Below are 22588 nucleotides of genomic sequence, written 5' to 3'. Positions count from 1 at the left end.
TAGGGAACTATGAACGAGAAAGTGCGAGAGTTCTGTGCTGGGGTACGGACACCTCAGGGTGCGCATACTGGATGGAGTTCTCGCCTTGACCACGTCTCTCACTGACCGTGCTTTCTAAGCACAAATAGTTGCCTCCATCATCTGATATCTATATTCTCTGGGAACTGCTTGCTGATACTGCAGTGAACTCATCCACTCCCTACCCTAAGTCCCCGAACAAACCAATAAAAAGCAAGACGCAAACAGTACGACCTCAGGGAAGGTCACCGTCACTATCACCCATGTGCCCAAGTCAGAAACCAGGGGGTCCCGCTTGACTCGGCAGGCCCTTTAATATAACAGCCCTCATTCACTACTTCCCCAAGACCGCCTCCTCCCCACGCTCCCCCGTCACAGCAATTTGTTTCAGACCCTCAGCATTTAGCCCTCAGACTGCTGGACTTTCACAACCCTTTTGAACTGGTTTCTCTGTCTTGCTATTCATCCTCTATAATGTTGCTAGAGAAATTTTTCTGCAACTCCAATCTGATTATATCATTCCCCTTCTTAAAACTCCTTGGTGCCTGCCTACGCCATATGGGAAAAAGCACATTTAGGATACCATTCAATGCCATTCTTGCCCCTGCCAAATCACCCCTGCTCCTTTTAGCCCTTCTCCTGACCTCCTGCCACACCAAAACTACTTTGGAGTTGTCTCAATGTGCCAGGGCTCCACACTTCCTCATGGACCACATCTTGGCCATCATTTAAGACCCAGTCAAACAGCAACTCCTCTGTGAAATCTCTCCTGATAGTACCATAGTCCCAAGTATGCTCCTTTGGGCTCCATTCTAATCTTTCAGCATTGACCTGAAATAATTTGGGGGCATTTATTTGTTTAGATGTTTGTCTTTTTTTGGTAGACCATTCTTGAAGGCAGGGATCTTTTTTTTTAAACTCGTCTTTATGTCAGCACAATGCCTGACACACCTGGATATTCAACACACATTTAGGAAAATAACGAAGGTCAATCTCTCTTCTGCCTGGCGTGTACTTTGTACCTATGTCTGTTGTTGCATTTATCACACTGAATTTCAGTAATTTGCTTGGCCATCTTCTGAGGGCTCCCTGTGGATAGGCGCAGGCCAATAAAAGCATCAGTAACAACTACTATTTACGAACTGCTGATTTTATTTTAGGTTCCCTTCTGAGTACTTCAAATATATTAACTTTAATCTTAACAATAACATCTAAAGTCAGTATTATTAGTGTCAGTTTCGAGATGAAGTTTAGAGAGGCTTAATTGAGTGGAGGAGCGAAGAAAACAATCAGGCAATATAGGACATAGGACAGCAGTTCAAAATAATTGCGTACAGAACGCATGTTAATAGTAATCTTTAGTACATCCACTAGAAGAATAGAAAAAGTATACAATCCCCAGCCTACCTGGAGCAAAACTAAGACCTACTAAGGCTGAGAAAAGGAAAAAAGTGCAGAAAGGGAAGGAAGAGGGGTTCCAGAAGAAGCTGGAGAGGCAGACAGAGACTGGTCACACAGGACGCTGGGGCCACGTTACAGGATTTTGGTTTTCATACTAAAAGCAATGGGAGGTCAATCAAAGGCAGCAAGAGATCTACATTCTACAAAGACTTCTTTGGCTATGGTGTGAAGACCAGACTTAAGGGAGGAAGAGAGAACTTTGCCACCATTGTCAGGACTATTTCCAGGGCACTGCCCCTCCAATCAAGTAATTTTTTTAAAGGTACTATCTTACCTGAAAAAGAACAGTAATTAAAAAGACAGAAAATAAAATTCTGTTTCTTGGCTTTAATTTTTTAAGATTTACTTTGTAAGTTGTCTTTGCAGCTACTTTAATGAACATTTCAAATACTAGGCGGCTTTTATTTCTTTGTTCCCCGATGCTCCCAGAACACATTCTTCTGTCCAAATATTTAAGTCTGACAGATCATTAGGTCAGATATTTATAACCTCACTGCGACTAAGACATGAGGGCCTTTTAACCTCCTGTTTGTTTGAGCCTAGATCAAGTGACATTTTAATTGAGCGCTTCTAATATTATTAAATATCATTAACCTATGAAGCTGTTCTGGAAGCCACTTAGGTTGTGGGGAGGAAAAAGTGAGACTCAAGTTCGAATTAATGAAGCCTGACTTGACTCACATAAAAAACATTTTTATAAGAAAAGGTAAGCCCATTCTTTATTACCTTTTGGGTATTAATTTATCCTTATTGTGATATAATTCAGAAACCATAAAATTCAACTTTTAAAGTATACAATTCGGTGGGTTTTCGTACAGCCACAGAGTTGTGCATCCAACACCACTATGTAATTCCACAGCATTTTCATCATCCAAAAAGAAATCCCATACCTATTAGCAGTCACCTTCCGACCTGCTCTTCCCCCAGCCCCCATCAACCACTAAACCACGTTCTGACTCTAAGGATTGATCTGTCTGGACATTTCATATAAACAGAATCATATATCATGTGGCCTTTTGTGTCCATTTTGCATCTAGAATAACGTTTTCAAGGTTCAACCATGTCCACTTTTTTTAAAAAAGGAGAGAATGAACAGAAAACTAAGCAGAGAAGTAAAATGAGCCTCTATGTATCCATCAGTTATCCTCAAAAGCCCCCAACCCACCAACACACCCACACACTTCTCACCTAATACCATTCTGAATCAAACCCAAGACACTATTTCTGTATACACATTTCAGTAAGGGCATATCAGTATGATTGCTACTCTAACACTGGACTTCTGATTGGGTATTTTATTTCTTTTTAAGAGCCTGCCTCTACCAAAAACTGAATTTTTCCTTTGCTAGGCATTATTTACTTTAAAAAATACATTAAATTTAGGTACTTTTTCTGTGTACTAAAAACACTAAAGAGGAAAAAGGAAAACTAAAATCCCAGAAACATTTCTGTGGAGGCCAGGATTCAAAGTGATCTAAAATTTGATAAACACCTCAATATTTCTTCTGACAGTCAAAAACTATCATACGAGGGTTGTTTACTATTTTAGCTTTCCCTTGTCATTCTAGGTAAAGGACTAGAGGTTATTACAAGGGTGTTTTGTTTTGTTTCTCAGGATGTGCCAATTACAAGCCAGAAGGCACTTCAAGTGCCTGAGTGAGGGCTGAAAATGAAGCAATCTCACACAGAAAAGGGGGTTTATGAGTCCAACAGACAGAATTCAGGGTTTTCCTAAAGTTCATTATAGGAAAGGTAGCAAACAAGTAGAATTGTTTCACTATATTATTATATTATTATTATTCACTTATTATTTCACTATAATAAGGTGAAGGGAAAAATAAAGAGAAAAGAGAAGAAGGGAGCAAGAAGGACAAGGGTGATGGAAGAACGCATACCTGAGCTGTTCTTACCTTCTTGTGAGCTATTAGTAGACAGTTGGAATGCTCGTGTTCACAAGCGACTTCATAGTCGGGGATCAGATCCACCAACTCACAGACAAAGCGCACCACCTCCTCGTGCCAGGGCACGTTGGCCATGGTAAGACTGCTCGCTGAACTCTCTCCACAGTAGGTAACACCCTGTGGAAACAGAGACAGTTACAGGCCTATTCAAATGTCACAGAGTAAGAGCTTCAGACCCAGACACGCTTCTAGAGGTCATCCAACAAACCAATCCAGGGCTTCCCGGTGGCTCAGACGGTAAAGAATCTGCCTGCAATGCAGGAGACCCGGGTTCAATCTCTGGGCTGGGGAGATCCCTTGGAGAAGGGAATGTCTACCCACTCTAGTATTCTTATGTGGAGAATTCCACGGACAGAAGAACCTGGTGGGCTACAGTCCATGGGGTCATAAAGAGATCAGACATGACTGAGCGACTAACACACTTTCAAACCAATCCAAGCCAATCCAATCCATATTTTAAAGTGAAGAAAAAGTAATACAAAGATGATAAAATTTGCTTAGAAGCTCATACAAGTAGCAAGTGACAAAAATAGCACTAGGGCTCCCAGGCCAAGGCTCTCTGCACTTTGACAAAGCTGGGGGCTTGGGTACCTGTGCTTTGTGCTACATCGCCATCTGCACAGTCTACTCACAATAATACTTTTCAACCAATTCAATCAGTACCTTTCCAATCAGATTCACTCATGCAGTATAAGAAATTGACTGTCATGGGATTATAATAATGGAGGCATAGCTGACACCCACAAAAATTCAATGAATAATTTATTGACTGGGGAAATAAGATAAGCTCCCATTTTCAAGTAAAGTTTAGATTTGAGGTTGGTGAGATAGTGGAAGTCGCTCAGTCATGTCCAACTCTCTGTGACCCCATGGATGGTACATTTCATGGAATTCTCCAAGCCAGAATACTGGAGTGGGTAGCCATACCCTTTTCCAGGGGATCTTCCCAACCCAGGGATCAAACCTAGGTCTCCCACATGGCAGGTGGATTCTTTACCAGCTGAACCACAAGAGAAGCCCAAGAATACTGGAGTGCGTAGCCTATCCCTTCTCCAGTAGATCTTCCCGATCCAGGAATCGAACCAGGGTCTCCTGCACTGCAGGCAGATTCTTTACCAACTGAGCTATCAAGGAAACCTGAGGCTGGTAAACTTTCTGTAAAGGGCCAGATAGGGATTCCTTTCAAATTGTTCTCTAAAGAGACCACTTTGTAATATATGTTGTATGTGGATGTGTATTGGGTTGGCCAAAATGTTCATTCAAGTTTTTCATATGATGTTATGGGAAAACGCAAACAAACTTTTTGGCCAACCCAATATAAACACAGAATCATGCCAAAACGAAAATACATTTGTAGAAATATATATATATATATACACACACACACACACACACACACACATATATACATGTATCTACCCCTATAGAGATTCTCTCATTCAGTACAAATGCATTAAGATAAATTGGTTTTTAACTCTCTTGAATTCTACCTGACAGCCAAAAGTTCCATAACTAATTTCTTTAACTGGTAAGTTACATAATGATAAGTGATTAATGACTAATTTTCAATAATAAGGAATATATCTTAACTTTGTAGGCTCTCTAAATACCTAAGAAATCAAACTTACTTGAAAAAAAGATTTGAATAGTCTAGATATGTTGCTACTAAGTAAAGAATAAAATAAAAAAAGATGCTCTCTCTGAGTTGCACACATACGCACAGACTGGAGGGGGTAGAATGACATTAAATGAAAAGCTCACAATGAGCAAAGCAGAGTGATCGTGACCCTACAGATGGCAGAGCTGGGAGGGGGCCAAAAACTCAGATGAGTTCTGCAAAACCCTCCACTCCAGATGGCTGTTCAAAGACTATTGTATACTACACTGAGATGACCTTTGCTGAACATAAACTAGAGGTAACCCAGCTTAATTACAATAAACTAGAGAATCTTCTCTGTTAGCCCAATGATTTACAGAATTCATTAAACTGAGTTCGGATTTTAGCTGAATAAAAAAAGCAAACAATAGTTTAAAACTCTTTAAAAAAGCATAGTTGAAAAATTGTACTGAACTTGCCCAAATGTATTAAACACACATGAAAATGATTTATTCCTAAGTCAAATTAGCCATAAATATGAACTTTACTTCACTTTAAATACTGTTTATGATGGACGAATTATATGAATAACCAAGCAGATAGGGGCTAATTCAGAGGAATTTATTTTTAATATTTACCTTAATTCACTGAAGCAGAGGTTTTAGGTAAGATCTTATATTCATGACAATGGCTTTGGAAAACAGTTTAATTGATTTAGCCATGCCGCTGGTGTAGTGGTTATCAAACAAGATTCCCAGGAGGCACAGATTATGCCTTGTTCTTGGGCTTCCTTTGAGATTCAGCTGGTAAAGAATCACCTTTGCAGGAGACCTTGGTTCGATTCCTGGGTTGGGAAGATCCCCTGCAGAAGGGATAGGTTACCCACTCCAGTATTCTTGGGCTTCCCTCGTAGCTCAGCTGGTAAAAATTCTGCCTGCAATGTGGGAGACCTGGGTTCGATCCCTGGGTTGGGAAGATCCCCTGGAGAAGGGAAAGGCTACCACTCCAATATCCTGGACTGGAGAATTTCATGGACTGTATAGCCTATGGGGTCACAAAGAGTCGGACACGACTGAGCCATTTTCACTTAACATTGATTATTCAGCAATAATAAAGCACAATATGCTAAGGAAAGATTTGGTTTGGAAAGGAAAGACTGATTGTCATAGGTCATCACTAGGCCTTCACTTTCTCTATATGTTCACATGATACCTTAAAATTAACAAAGTATTTTCGTGTAAAAATTCTCTCTCTAGCCAGACAAAATCCTCAGAGGTGGGCAGTATGGGTTACTTCCTGAGCCAACTACAGAGCCCGAGCCTTCATCGTGACACAACTGCAACAGGTAGAAACCGGCCCCAGTGAACCGGGGGCTTCCCTGGTGGCTCAGATGGTAAAGAATCTGCCTGCGATGAGGGAGACCTGCGTTTGATCCTTGGGTTGGGAAGATCCCCTGGAGGAGGGCATGGCAACCCATTCCAGTATTCTTGCTTGGAGAATTCCATGGACAGAGGAACCTGGCGGGCTACAATATATGGGGTTGCAAAGAGTCGGACATGACTGTGTGACAGAGCACAGCACCCACCAGTGAGCTGGTCTCTGGCAGCTGCCCCTCCGGTGCTCCCCACTCTGCACGGGCTACTTCACTTCACGCCACACTCCTGTCTACTTATGAACCGCCTGGACCTGATTCCTGATCACACTTGCCCCTGAACTGTCTCAAAATGTCTCCTTTTCCCTCAGACCACAGCTCTCTGCCACCTTCTCCTACCAGCACAACCCCCACTCCATTTATCACCACCACCGTGTTCTTTCCTCACAACTTGGAAAAAACAACGTCCTTAAGAAAACAGATGGGAAGAATGTGGCGGCTGAGGAGTTATCTGCAGGCTGAGGAGTGACAGGCAGACCCAAAGAAAGTTCCCGAGGAGCAGGACCACTTACGTGTCTTGATATTTGTGGTGAAAAGCACAACCCACAGCATTACATTTGGAGAAGGAAATGGCAACCCACTCTAGTATTCTTGCCTGGAGAATCCCAAGGACAGAGAAGCCTGGTGGGCTACAGTTCATGGGGTCGCAAAGAGTAGGACACGACTAAGTGACTCACACACACACACACACACACACCATTACATTACACTGGTGTCTTCTGGAGGGACCACTCTGCTCAAGGAGATGGGGGCCACCAGGTAGGTCTTTTTTACAGGCTGCTTAGAAAGTTCACCTGGGGATTCAAAGTCTATGGGAAGAGCAGTATTTTGGCTCTTGAAATTCTAATTATACTGACTGGGTATCAAAAGGCTCCTGATATTATTCTTTTGTCCCTGATCATTTTGAGAACAGAAGAAATGTTGTCTTCGTGACTTTTTGCAGCAATACATGTCCGTTTTAAAAATGCTTCAATCACTGCCAGCACCCCCCTCCAATACCAGCCCAAATTTCTCAGCATAGCACCTGAGGCCTTCTTACTAGACTCAGCATCCAGTCTTTCCCCAGCTAAAATCGCCACCATTTTTTTTTCCCACCATTTTTTTGATCTTCTGCCAGAAACCCCCATCCCATCTAATCCCAAATTTATCATGTCTTGTGCATATCTCTTACCAGATAACGCACATAAAGATGTGTCTAAATCCTGAGCTCTCAAAGGGCAGAAACTGTACCTTGTTCTCTGTACCCTCAACCAATCTGTTCTAAGACCAAGTCACACATTTCTTCCATGACATTAGACTTCATAACTCTTTTCTAATACAAAATTTCCTTCATATCTCTCATGACTTTTCTGCTCTTTAATGATTATGAACCCACTGAAAGCACTGCTCAGGTATTGCTGCATACCTGAACAACTAACAATTGTAAGGAATCTGACCGATATGACCAACATTCCTTAACGTTTGTGTGCAGAAACAGGGTGAGGTATGCTAAGTCATTTGTTTTGCAAGGCGCATTCTGCCAGGACTGAGCTCTGTCGAGAGTCACAGTGCTAACGGGAAGAAGGTTTTAAATCATTTGACAACAAATAATTATTGCACTTACTCCTCTCAAAGTGCAGTGCTAGGCACAGAATACAAAGACAGTATTTCATTTACAAAATGGATTGTGCTATGAAAGCTTCTCAATAAGGCAGATGTTTACAACGCCAAACACATTTTCTTAAACAAGTAAGCAAATAACAATGGTTAAGTTTCTCAGGCTAGCAAATAGAGGCCCATTTAAGCCTAATGAACCCAAAATACATGATAATTTACAGGAAATGGAACAGAGAGAGGTTTTATGAGACTAAAAGTGAAAGTAAAGAGAAAATCGATATAATAAGCAGCTTCTATCGATTCATTTTTAATAATATGCTTGATGGAAAGTGATCTAAGCAGTTATTGACCCCAGGCATAAGTTACCCCCTAGAATTCTCAACTAAAGCTATTAAATTGAAATTATTAGTCTAATTTTAATACTGAGGAAATTTAGGCTCAATGAAGGTAAGCAATCTGTCCCAGGTGACATCCGTACCTTTTAGGAATACAGCAAAGTTTACACATCTTCCCCACTGGAGACTATGAGAGACACGGCTACACCCTCCACATTCACACACACATCCAGGAAATCCAGGGAAAGGATATGAATGGAATCTGAGAGCCCCAGGTATTTCACTATCCCAGGGTCATCTTATATTATCAACTTCACATCTTTGGGGCATTCGTGTGACCTTGAGGTACTATTAAGCTTTAACACTAACTCCTTTTGAAGGTTGGACCCTGGGAGACTTTTTTTTTTTTTACCAAGAGATAGATACGGGATGGGCTTCCCTAGTGGCTCAGACGGTAAAGAATCTGCCTGCCCGTGCAGGAGATGCAGGTTCACCCCTATGTCAGGAAGATACTTTGGAGAAGGAATGGCTACCCACTCCAGTATTCTTGCCTGGAAAATCCCATGCACAGAGTAGGCTGGCAGGCTACAATCCGTAGGGTCACAAAAAGTTGGACACAACTGTGCGACTAACACATCACTTCACAGGTAAGAGATAAATCTCCAGGCACCACCGTGTCAGCGTGTGAATTTTTTCCTAATTCGTCCGTTTGCTAAAGGTCAAAGGGCCTAGTCTTCTGCCTTCAGACCCACATCCTGTCTCTAATGGAGCTGCACACACTCACCACAACTGGAGAAAGCCCACACACAGCAACAAAGACCCAGCACAGCCAAAAATCAATCAATCAATAAAATTTTTTAAAAAAAGGCCCAGGTACTTGATATTACAGAGTCAAGTGACCATCACATACTTTCTCCTGGTACAACACAAACTGTTTTCTGTTACCCTATATTTTATAATTTAAATATGACATTTTACATCATGATTAGATTACACACTTCTCCAAGAATTTTTCGAAAAAAAAAAAAAATCTCTCCAAGTAGCTTATTTTACTTCTGCAGATGTGGCCTTGCTCAGCAAGACATCCATTTCCCAAACAGCATATCCAAATTTAGGCACAAAATCTGTACCTATGGTGCTTTGACGAGGCCTGGCATGTGGAGAGAGCACAGAATATTTGTTAAAGGCAAGGATAAAACAGTAAAATGGAAATCTTGTTTGAAAGAAACTGTCATTATAACATCTCAGCTACACCCAAGAAGGCTTCACCTGTTTTCAAGTTATAGCAATACTTTGTCCAAATACAAAATGCCCATCAGAGAATTACACTGTTTACAAAGTGGTCATCTTTCATTAAAAAATAATTCTGGTTGATTCTTTTCAGATTATAAAATATCTTGTTCATTACAGAAAACATGACTGCAAAGAAAGAAGGAAGGAGAAAAAAAGGTGATGGTGTGATCCAGCCAAGTTGCTTAATAATAGATGTTTTACTGCAATATAATTTGAAGCAACATTCTTTAATAGCTAAGTCATCAATTAAACCACCACTAATCCTTGACACTGGCAAGGTTTTGTTAAGCCAAGGCATATATTTAAGATGTAGTTTGTATCTTTGCATCATTAGAGTTCTTGCCAAGAGCAGCCTTTTGAAATTAAGAACAATTTTAAAAGTGTCTTTGACCTGACTAGAGATTGCTACACACTCAGATAGCAATATTTCATCTGCTCCAACCTCCCCATCCCTCCAGAAGACAGTCATACAGAACGCTGAACTTACTAAAAGATAGCTCTAAGAAATATCCTTTGACATGACAGAGGGCACCCAGCTTCATAAACATGAATGGAAGAGTGGAGCTCTGAGAGATTAGGTGAATTTTCTGGTCACTTTCTCTCATTTTTGCATATTCTTAGTTGTCCATGAAAGCCTAGCATATTATCTGCCTCTTAATATTCTACAGCTTTAACTACTTACTGTCTCATGCTGACGACTTCCAAGTCATTATTGCCAGGCTTGTCTCATCCCCAGGACTCCAGGCTTATATAACCTATGGCTTATTTGAACCTACACTTAGGGCTTCCCTGGTGGCTCAGAGGTTAAAGCATCTGCCTGCAATGCAGGAGACCTGGGTTCAATCCCTGGATCAGGAAGATCCCCTGGACAAGGAAATGGCAACCCACTCCAGTATTCTTGCCTGGAGAATCCCATGGACAGAGAAGCCTGGTGGGCTACAGTCCACAGGGTCGCAAAGAGTCGGACACAACTGAGCGACTTTACTTAGATATTTAAAAGCTATCTCAAATTACTCAGGCTAACACAAAACTCAGGAAATCGCTCCCCAAATCGGCCTCTCTTCTCCATTGGTCTTCTTCACATCAGCAAATTGTTCCACATCCACACAGTTGCTTAAGCCAAAAACCCAGGTACTATTTTGATTCCTTTTGTTCTGTCATTTCCTACATCATCTAATAAGTTCGATTGGATCTACTTTCAATATTCATCACGGAAGCACCCACCCCTCTCCAACTGTATCACCAAAGACCTTCCCCAAGCCATCACACCTCTTGCTTGGCAAAAGTTTTGTTACTGGTCTACCTACTTCTACTACTGCCCTTGTAAACCAACTCACAGCAACAGCAGGGTGATCTTTTAAAATCATAAATCAGATCTCATCACTCTCTAGCTTTTAAAATCCTTTCCAAGTACACCAAGTATAAAAAAAAGTTTTATCATTAAACTTAGTGTAAAATTTGATTCTGTTATCCTTGTGCGAAAGGCCTAACAAAATCTGGCCCCAGCCCTCTTCTCTGATTCATCTTGTACCACAGCCAACTCCAACCGCCCCAGAGGTCACAAAGGCCCTCTTGCAGACTAGCTGTGTCATCTGCCCAGAATGCTCTGACCCCAAGCCTTTGAATATTGTGTTGCTTCTTCCTACTCAGGTATCAATTTTTAAAAGAGTAATCTCCTCAAAAAACCTTCCTGCTTACGAAATCTAAAACAGCCAACCATAGTATCTAGCAAAACAGCATATCCATGTATCCTCTCACACATCAATCCACTTACAGGTATTTATCCCAAAGAAACACGGGCAAAAATATGACATTAAATACCGCCTGCTAGAAATCGTCACCAATGAAATCGTCTTGAAATGCAAACACACACACACACACCCCCCTGATCAATCTTCTTTTGATCTAACTACTAACCCAAAGAAAATATATGGGGCAGAAGAATATGTAATAGAGCAAAATCTAAAATTTAAATACAGGGAACTAACCAGGATAAATGACCCATTTTTTCCAACAAAATAAATTACTAGGGGAATTAATTACTAGCAGAACTAATAGACTAAAATAAATTAAAGACAGAAATAATCCAATTCTAACCCTTATTTGGATCTAGATTTTCAAATAACCCCAGCTTCCCTGGTGGCTCAGAGGGTAAAGCATCTGCCTGTGATGCAGGAGACCCAGGTTCGATCCCTGGGTCGGGAAGACCCCCTGGAGAAGGAAATGGCAACCCACTCCAGTATTCTGGCCTGGAGAATCTCATGCACACAGGAGCCTGGTGGGCTACAGTCCATAGCGTCGCAAGGAGTCAGACACGACTGAGCGACTACCCTTTTCAAATAACCAAGACAGTTGGTTTAAGAGGATATAATGTATATACACAATGGAATATTACTCAGGCATTAAAAAGAATAAAATATTACCATATGCAGCAACACAGATCATCTAGAGAATATCATACTAGTCAAAAAAAGACAAATGTTACAGGGGGTCATTTACGTGAAGAATCTTGAAAAGAATACAAATGAATCTACATACAAAATAGAAACAGACTCACAGACATAGAAAGCAAACTTAGTTATTACCAAAGGGGAAAGGGAAGAGTAAATTAGGAGTATGGGATTAATCAATGAACATTACTATACATAAAGTAGACAAGCAACAAGGATTTACTATCTAACACAGGGAACTATATTCAATATCTTATAATAACCTATAATAAAAAATAATCTGAAAAAAATATATATAACTGAATTACTTTGCTGTATACCTGAAACTAATACAATATTGTAAATCAACTCTATTTCAACTGTTAATCAGTCAAGTTTTAAATCTTATATGCCCCCAAACTTAAGAAATTACTATTAAAACGATTTAGTTGTAAGAACAGTATTCTGAATAAGTGTTTAAAGTGAGTGCATATCTTTTAAAAATACACACTGAAACAGCTATAGGTAATGGTATAATGTGAGGATTTGCTTGAAAATAATAGGTAAGGGCAGGAAAATGGGTAGGAGTACAGGTGAAACATGAGCTGGTAATTTTTGAAGCTGGGTAATGGATGGATGGGAGTTCATTACATCAGTCTCTCTACTTCTGTATATATTTGAAGTTTTCCATAGCTAAGGTTTATTCAAATGTCAAACAATTACTCACTATAACTGTGTTCTACTTCTCCGCATATTAAAGTTACTATGTAGTGGACAGTACATTTATTTTCTGTTGACAGTCTATGGCTCGCTAAAATATAAGCTTTTTATACATGAGAGCAAATGCTTGGTCTTTACTGTTCTTATCCCCAGTGGCTAGAACAGTGCCAGGATCTTGATTAATATTTTTGCATAAATAAATCAAACATCCAGGACCTCGTGTAGGGTTTTAGAAGGTTGTAACCCCACCGTGGCCAGCAAAGTGCCAGGGGAAGTGTGCCCAGCACTGGCCGCCAGGGGCTTACCTTCACCTCGATGAAGTCAGGATTCCCCAGGGACACCAGCTCGGCATAGGCCTGGAGCTCATCCACGTTCCATGCCTTCACTAGAGTCAGTCTGTAGACAGTACGTTGTTGCTAAAAGACAGGAAAAGATAACTTTGTTTTTATCACCTTGGAAGATTTTCAAATTTCTTCAACCCACAGAAACCCCAGGCAAGGTGAAATCCAGTATGAACTTTTAAAAATTGAAGTTTACATTTTGTAGAAAGATGAAAAAAAATGTAAACAATATCATAAGACTCCCAGAAGCCTTATAGGCACAAATATTGGTATATTTCTCTTCTCTCCCTAACGGTATCTAACACTAGATAAGTGCTAGTTACTCAGTCATGTCTGACTCTTTGCAACCCCAAGGATTGTAGCCCGCCAGGGTCCTCTGTCCATAAGATTCTCCAGACAAGAGTACTGGAGTGGGTAGCCATTACTCCAGGGGATTTCCTGACCCAGGTATCGAACCTGGGTCTCCTGCATTGCAGGCAGATTCTTTACTGTCTGAGTCATTAACACTAGATAAGATACCCAAAAGTTTCTTAACAAATACACTGAATTCCATTTGATCAGAAATAGTGAATTGACTAAATAGTTTCAGACTGTCAAAAATGAATTCAAATAACCTTCGGGCTCTCCATTATCAATCAAAGTATTTATGATAAGGATTTTTAATTTACACTTTTCCTCTTTCCTGCTTTCTTATTATTTAACGATCCCTAGTTGGCAGAAAAGGCACACTGATGAACTGTCAATGTTGCCATTTGTTTGTCTGTCATGTAAAAAAAAAGGTACTGATTTTCTGAAAAGCAACTAGACAACAGTTATGCACGCCTTTAAAAACTTTATACCCTTTGACTTTCCTTTCCAGGACCCTAGACAAACTGTGAAAAGTTCAAGGACTAACTCAAACATCTCAAAACAACATGATTAATGGTAGTTTAAAATCTACAACAAGAGTGGGGGCAGAACCTATGACTTGCCTTTAACGAGTAGAGTACACAAAGTTGATTGGTGCCTGTGATTATATGCACATGATTGCATCCATTTGGAGCAAGTTCCTGGGCAGTATCCATGCTGCTAAACCTCAAACCATGCTTTAAGTAGCAAGGTTCATTATACTCAAGAGAAAGACAAAATGAGATGAAAGCTGAAAAGAATGATACCAATCTCTACATGCCCCCAATGTCCACAGCAGAATTTATTTACAATTCCCAAGACAAGGAAGCAACTTAAATGTCCACCAAAAGATGAATGGATAAAGATGTGGTATACATAAACAATAGAATATTACTCAGCCATAAAAAATAATGAAATTTTGCCATTTGGAACACCATGGTTGGACTTAGAGGTTATGCTAAGTGAAATAAGGCAGTCAGAGAGAGGCAAACAATGAATGATATCACTTAGATGTGCAATCTAAAAAAAAAATACAACAAACCAATGAACATAACAAAACAGAAACGTATATAGAGAATAAATTAGTGGTTACCAGTGGGGAGAGGAAAGGGTAGAGGAGGGAGATAGGGGTAGGGGATTAAGAGATATAAACTATTATGTATAAAATAATCCACAAGGATATATTGTACAGCACAGGGGAATATAGCCAATATTTTATAATAACTATAAATGGAGTATAATCTTTTTGCAAATTGCTATACTGTACACCTGAAACTCACAAAATATTGCACATCAACTATACTTCAATTAAAAGATACCAATCTCTCTCTCTACTTTTGCTTGTATCTGAAGATAACCAAGAGATGAAGAGATGAATATCATTAGGCGGCCACTTTAGAAAATGCACTCAAAACTTATTTTTAAAATACAGTATATAAAGCATGAAAAGACACACATCTTCCAGATTCCCTTTACATAGCTAGAATTCACCCAATGCCAAAACCTAACAAAAATGGTAGAGAACTGCAGGCCAATCTCACTTGCATTTATACATGCAAAAATCTTACCGAAATTTTAGCAAATGAAATTCAGCATTATGTTAAAAATTCTAGAAAAGGAGAGATGATTCAGTATTAGTGAAGTCACTTAGTCATGACTGACTCTTTGCAACCCATGGACTGTAGCCCACCAGGATCCTCTGTCCATGGAATTCTCCAGGCAAGAACACTGGAGTGGGTATTTCCTTCTCCAGGGAATCCTCCTGACCCAGGGATTGAACCTGGGTCTCCTGTATTGCAGGTGGATTCTTTACCATCTGAGCCACCAGGGAAGCCCATTCAATATTAGGTTATGTATTAATATAATTCATCACATTAATATTGTGACACAGAAAAATCAATCAGTCATCTTATAGATATAGTTTAAAGTCCATCCCTGATTTTAAAACAAAACAGAATGAACAACTGAAAAACCATTTGGTAAACTCAAAAATTAAAAAACATACCATTAACAAAGAAAACACCCTTGAGTCAACAGTCCATGTCATTCTTACAGATGTAAAAAACAGAGGTATTTCCATTTAATCCGACTAACAGCAGAATGTCCACTGTATTATCTTTATAAACACTTTTCTGAAAGTTAAAATCAAAGCAATAAGGCAAGAACAAGACTAATTGAATAGTATACAAAAAAAACGTACTTGCAAATGATATAGGTGGCTTCCTGGAAACCTAAGAAAATCAACTAAAAATCAGATTAAGTCAAATTGGCCAGTGGCCAAATAAAAATAGAAAAATGAGCAGCTTTCCAAGCATAGAGTGGTAGGATAGATGTGGACTCTGAAAGTGAAAGTTGGTCCGGCTCTTTGCGACTCCATGGACTATACAGTCCATAGAATTCTCCAGGCCAGAATACTGGAGTGGGTAGCCTTTCCCTTCTCCAGGGGATATTCACAACCCAAGGATTGAACCCAAGTCTCATGCATTGCAGGCGGATTCTTTACCAACTGAGCTATCAGGGAAGCCAGGCCAGACTGAATCTCAGACCACATACTAGCCATCTTAAACTCTCTCAGTTCCTCCCTGCGTAAAATGCAGGTTTTGCACAGGACTGCAAGTGTTCATCTACATAAGGCTTGGGCTTCCCTGGTGGCTCAGCTGGTAAAGAATCTGCCTGCAACGCAGGAGACCTGGGTTTGATCCCTGGATTGGGAAGATGCCCTGGAGAAGGGAACGGCTACCCACTCCAGTATACTGGCCCATAGAATTCCATGGACTGTATAGTCCATGGGGTAGCAAAGAGTCAAACATGACTGAACGACTTTCACTACTACATAATGCTTAGAACCATGCTGGCAGCAGTAAGTCATAATACGTATTAGCTATTATATGCCATATATATACTATATATACATATATCTATATAGCATATACATATATATTACAAAACACAAATTCTACTTTACAAAATACAACTATAAAATACTTGATTATTTATGAAATAACATGGACAGTGAAAAAAGTAAACTTTTCTGAGACCATAACAAAAAATTAGCCTATATGGAGAGCCATGAGAGATTTCTAAATATAATGTAATTCCAATGGGAGTTAAAAATTCTTTTCAACAAATAAACTAGCAATGATACCAACAAAAACAATAGCAGGAGTTGGCAATGAGTCAGCCCTTACTATGTGCCAGCTGTTGTTGTGTTTAATATCTTAGCAAAGATTCCAATATTTGTCTCTTCTTTGCAACAAATCTTATAAAATAGGTTTATTATCTTCACATTATAGATATGAAACTGAGGCCCAGGGCTGCTAAATAAATTTCCCAAAGCTACACAGTTGGAAAGCAGCAGAGCTCGGAAATGAACCCAAGCAGAAAGAATCCAAGGCAGACTCTATCTCTCATTGCTAAACCTTCTCAAATTGCGAAATAAATCATGCAAAGAGAAATGTACATAAAACACAAATGTATCACCCAAGGGATTAACACAAAGAAATATCCATCACCCACCCAGCACCATCCATTCCCTTCACCCTAAAGCTATCTGATATTCTGACTTCAACATTAGACTTGTGCCTATGTTTGAAATGTATATACAAAGAACTATATATTCTTTTGTGTCTTGCTTCTCTCACACAACATGGTGTTTATACAGTTCATCCATGTTGCTGTATGTTGGGATCTGCTCATTTTGTTATCTAACATTCCATTACATGAGTATACAATAATTCATTCAGCCATATCCCCACTGATAGACATCTAGATTATTTCTACCTTTTAGCTGTTATAAAACAATGCTGAAAATTTATGGTTCCTAGGGGTGGAGGGAGGATAAGTTGGAAGATTGGGATATACACAACACTATATATAAAATAGTAACTAATAAGGACCTACTGTATAGCACAGGGATCTCTCTACTCAATACTCTATAATGGCCTATGTGGGAAAAGAAATATATAAATATATATACAATATAAATTTTATATATTTATATAAATATATAATAAACATCTAAATTAGATATAAATACATTATTTGTATATTTTCTATATTTATATATAAATATATTTTAAATATAATATATATAAAACTGATTCACTTTGCTGTACACTTGAAAATAACCCAACACTGTAAATCAACTATACTCCAATAAAAATTAAAAGAAAAGCAATGCTGTTATCTCTCATAACACTAGAGTTCAGCTTTTTCTGCTTTAGAGAATTTTATGAAATGCTACTATGACACGTATTCTTCTATGTCTGCTTCTTTCACTGAATGTCATTCACTGAATTTGATGGTGATTCTGGCTTCAGATACATTTTTACTGCTGTTTAGTACTCCAGTATAGGAAAATATTAACTACTAGTGAAAGTGGTTGGTTGGTTGGTTGTTTTCCCAGCATGGTCTCTTACAAAACACCAATGCAAAGAGTGTTACTGTACCTGACTCCTGATGGACACATTTCTTTGATGTTCCTAAGAGTGGAAATGCTGGATCACAGGAAGCACACGTATTTTGCCAGACTGGTTTTCAAGGGCATTTGACCACACATCCACTTGGAGTCGATCAGAGTTCCGGCTACTTCTCATCTTCAGCAACTCTTGTTGGTAGTCTTTTAAAACTTCAGCCATTTCTGTGCTGTTCTATTTTGTATCTGTCTGTTTACTGATGAAGTTGAGTATGTTTTGGCCATTCTGATCTCTACTTTTGAGAAATATTTGTTCGAGTGTCCTGAATATTTCTCTATGGGGATAATGGTCTTTTTACTACTGGGTTTTTCAAATTCTTTATATATCCTGGCTATAAGAACTCTGTTAAAATTGTATCAGAAATATTTTCATCTGCTTTAAGGCTTTCCTTTTTACTTTCTGCATATCTTTTGATCAACAGAAGGAACTGATTTTAGTACATTTACGTTTTATCTATAGCATACTAATGTTCAGATGATTAAAGACAAAGAAAAGCACTACTATGGGGTTACAAAAACAGGAAAGTCATTAGATTTTATTTCAAATGATCAGATTCACATTCTGGGTTTCACTGTGTCTGTAGGGAGCCTGCTCAATGGGACAGTTTTGGAGACTTTAAAGTCTATGTAAAGTTAGTTAAAGCAGTTCCTAAAGTCTACAGAAGAAAGTGGAGTTACACTCCAGTTAGATCAGATTAAAACAAAAACTGAGTACAGATGATGCTTGAGAGGTGAGAGCTGGCATTGCCTTTGCAGAGGACATACTTAATACTTTATATTATCCTTTTAGATTAAAAAAAAAAACAGGAGAGAGAGGGAAAACTGGAGTACACACTGGAGTGTAGTAATATAATTCAAATAAAAAATATTTTTTCCCCAATTTGGGGAATTAATTAGCAAATTTAATTTGTATAGGTTCTGGATTGGTTATTACTGCAGGATTTTCTGAATGTGTCATATTCTCTAGTAGGGGATATGGATGGTGTGATATTGGGTCAGTCAAAAGGTACATTCGGGTTTTTTCATTACATCTTATGGAAAAACCCAAATGAACTTCTTGGCCAACCCAATACTATGGATGCTGAAGCTGAAACTCCAATACTTTGGCCACCTGATGCAAAGAACTGACTCATTGGAAAAGATCCTGATGCTGGGAAAGACTGAAGGAAGGAGAAGAAGAGGACGATAGAAGATAAGATGGCTGGATGGCATTATCAACTTGATGGACGTGAGTCTGAGTGAGTTCCAGGAGTTGGTGATGGACAGAGAAGCCTGGTGTGCTGCAGTCCATGGAGTCGCAAAGAGTCAGACACGAATGAGTGACTAAACTGAACTGAATGGAATATAATATGGAATATAATAAAAATGAAGATGAAAAGTATCCAGTTAGGCAAAAAGTTTAGCTACTTTCTGTTCAAGCTACAATGTGATCTGTGAAATGTCACAATGTGAGTTGTTTAAAAAAAAAAAGTCAAGTAGTTGGCACATTATAATTTCATGTATTTCTGGGGTTTTTTAATCATTAAATTTATTCGTTTTTAATTGAAGGATAATTGCTCTACAATATTGAGTTGGTTTCTGCCAAACCTCAACATGACATGCATTTGTTTAATTTAAGCGTCTAAGATTCTTCTCCCCTAGTGGTGAGAACACACACAATAAATGGGGGGTGGGGTGATCGGAAAGTTATATCCCAACAAACGTGCAGCTGGACTGTGCAGCGAGAGACCTAGATGTTCACCTCTAGACTTTAGATCAGATTTTTGTGACAGATTTTAAATTTGAGTTTCAACTTATTATGTTTCTTAGAGGGAAGCAATACATGGACTGAAAACACATGAAGTAAAAATTGAGGTTGAAATTCCAAAGGTAAATGTTAAATGCTTATCAAAGGGAACTGCATAGGCAGGCAGGCGGTATAAAGAATCAAGTACAAAGCAGAAAAGGCCTGAGTGAAGAAAAGAGGAAAAAAGTATAAAATGAGGAAAAGAGTACACAGTAGCAATGAAGCTACTGAGTCAGCTGTGTGAGCTTAGGTGAGCTCTTTGTGAGTGAAGTTGCTCAGTCGTGTCCGACTCTTTGCGACCCCGTGGACTGCAGCCTACCAGGCTCCTCCGTCCATGGGATTTTCCAGGTGAGCTCTTTGCCCCTCTGTAAAAAAGGGAAGAGTAACAGTATCTGTACCTCATAGTATTATTGTTAAATTAGAAGGACTAAAACAAAGAACCTAGAACACAGCCCCCGCAGAGAGAAAACGATGAATACATTTCGGCTACCACCACAGCAGCAGTTACATAGATCTGTTCATTTGATCACACAGATAGCAACTCAACAACAGTCACCAGGTGTTACACTAGGTGCGGGAGATACAGCAGTGAACGAAGCAACCACAGTGTCAACTGTTGTATAAGCTACATTCTATTCTAGTAAATGAACAAACTCAAGTCAGAAACGAAATTAGCAACAGTGGTTAACACCAAAAGAGGAGAGGAGCCAGGAAACCATCAAGACAAGACTTCAACACTCCTGCCTGGCTCCACAAGCCATCATACCATGCTTGTCAAAAAAATGATTCTGAACTCCTTAAAACAAAAAACACCTTAAAATTGAAACAACCCCTCACTGACAACCATTGTTTTTTAAATCAAAGGAATATGTGTTCACCAATACTAGAAACTGGACAATGATTCTTTTAAAGACCTTAGAAAGCATACCTATCCTTAAAATGGCTTTAATTAACCAAGAGTTACTTTTCTGCTTTTTGCTTTGGTTTGGTTTCATCTGACCGTGCCAGGTCTTAGCCGCCACATGCAGGATCTTTAGTCGTGGTGTGCGAGCTCTCAGTTGTGGCATGCGGGAGCTAGTCCCCTGACCAAGAATTGAACCCAGGCCTCCTGCATTAGAAGCACAGAACCTTAATCACTGGACCACCAGGGAAGTCCCTTAATTAAGTCTGATACTGTTTATGGGAGTCAAAACAAAATGTGTCAATCTGATAGGTCAAATAAAGCAAAAAAGTAGAAAATAAATTCAAAGATATAACTTATGATCTAGCTAAGTGAAGTCTTCTTCATATTCAAAGATAAGAAGGAAAACTATTATAGAATTATTCCCAAAATAAATTAACTAAGTAACCAACTAATTTAAACTTTTATGAATGATTGAAAATGTAGATCAAGGAAAGATGGCAAGGACAGTTTTATAAGACTCAGTGAAGAAAATCCAACAGGAAAAGAAATCCTAAAGGAAACACATCAAGCCATTAGTAGTGCTTACTTATAAGGATCAGAAGGGTTGTAGGCTTATTTACATTCCACTTTAAACACCTGTGAAAGTGTTAGTTGCTCAGTCATGTTCGACTCTGTGTGACCCCACACACTGCAGCCTGCCAGGCTCCTCTGTCCATGGAATTCTCCAGGCAAGAATACTGGAAAGGATTAAAGTGTTTAACATACACATTATGAGTCTCAGAAGGAGAGGTGAAAAATGACAGCTAAGATCATGGTTACATAGGAATTCCCTATATTATTCTCACCTCACTTGAATGTTTTAAAAATCCATACTAAAAAGGTTTAAAAATATATAGTTATGAGTTAGTTCTGTTCCCTCTAATTAGGCATCTTGCAGTGCTACGTATTCTAGATGAGGTTATTATATCCCAGGACTACAGTTCTTAATTTCAACAATTTATCTTGACAGTTGCAATTCAAGACAAACTTGAGCTGAGGCTGTGTGTCAAAACAAGATAAAATGGTCTCCTAAAACATGGCTCTGAGTTACCAGTAATCAAAGAAATGCAAATTGAAGCAGTAATGAGGTACCATTTTGGCTTATCAGATTGGCAACGATTTTTTTTAAATAGCAATATTCACTGCTGCCTAGAGTGTAGCAAGACAGAGAAATTCATTCACTGACGGTTAAAAGCATAATTCACTACAAACATTTTGGGAAGTAGCATGGCAACATAATTAAAGTCTCTGAAAAATACTCAAATCTGTTGATCCAATAACTACATTTCTAAAGATGTAAGCCTTTGGAAATGATAAAATTTGTGGACAAATACTGATGAATAAGAAGGTTCATTCCAGCTTTATTTGTAATAATGAGATACTATAAATATCTCAATCCCAAGAAACAGCTAGATGATTTATGATACAGCTGTTTAACACTAAAGATGATTATTTCAGAACACCGGTTATGAATCTGAACATGGCAGAGAAACACACTCCTAACAGTAAGAGAGTTCCATACAGATGTGATTCTCAGAAAAAGGGAAGGAAGCGGGTGGGAGACCTGTTTTTCTTTTGTACCTTTGCTCCTATTGAGAATAACTGTTTTAAAAGAAAATTTAATAATAAGGGGTAATTTTTATGTAACAGCATCGAAATTTTAAAAAGCTAAAAACAAAATTGTACACATACTACAGTATTAATGACATAAATACATATACACCAGAGAAATACAAAAATCTGAGAAGGAAATACAAGAAAAGTTGTGGGGTCAGAAAACCTGCACACACACACACTTTTTCATATTAACAGTAG

At 38.9% G+C, this 22588-nt stretch overlaps 1 protein-coding gene and 1 non-coding gene across 5 annotated transcripts in view; one reads left to right on the top strand and one right to left on the bottom strand.

Annotated features, from left to right (window-relative positions):
• Window positions 1-22588, bottom strand: part of TYW1 (tRNA-yW synthesizing protein 1 homolog (S. cerevisiae)) — a 145965-nt gene that overhangs the window by 18055 nt on the left and 105322 nt on the right. For all 4 annotated transcript variants that reach the window (XM_059881376.1, NM_001192753.2, XM_024984983.2 and 1 more), the window contains 2 exons: window positions 13148-13258; window positions 3390-3557 (listed from right to left, as the gene is read on the bottom strand). In XM_059881376.1, coding sequence (XP_059737359.1) covers window positions 3390-3557; window positions 13148-13258 — 279 coding nt within the window. The remainder of the gene's footprint in view (window positions 1-3389; window positions 3558-13147; window positions 13259-22588) is intronic.
• Window positions 11827-11898, top strand: TRNAH-GUG (transfer RNA histidin (anticodon GUG)). The gene has a single exon. It is a non-coding gene; the product is annotated as a tRNA-His (tRNA).

Source organism: Bos taurus, chromosome 25 (genome assembly GCF_002263795.3).
Source record: "Bos taurus isolate L1 Dominette 01449 registration number 42190680 breed Hereford chromosome 25, ARS-UCD2.0, whole genome shotgun sequence".
Classification (NCBI taxonomy): domain Eukaryota; kingdom Metazoa; phylum Chordata; class Mammalia; order Artiodactyla; family Bovidae; genus Bos; species Bos taurus.
This window is presented reverse-complemented; position numbering and strand designations above follow the sequence as displayed.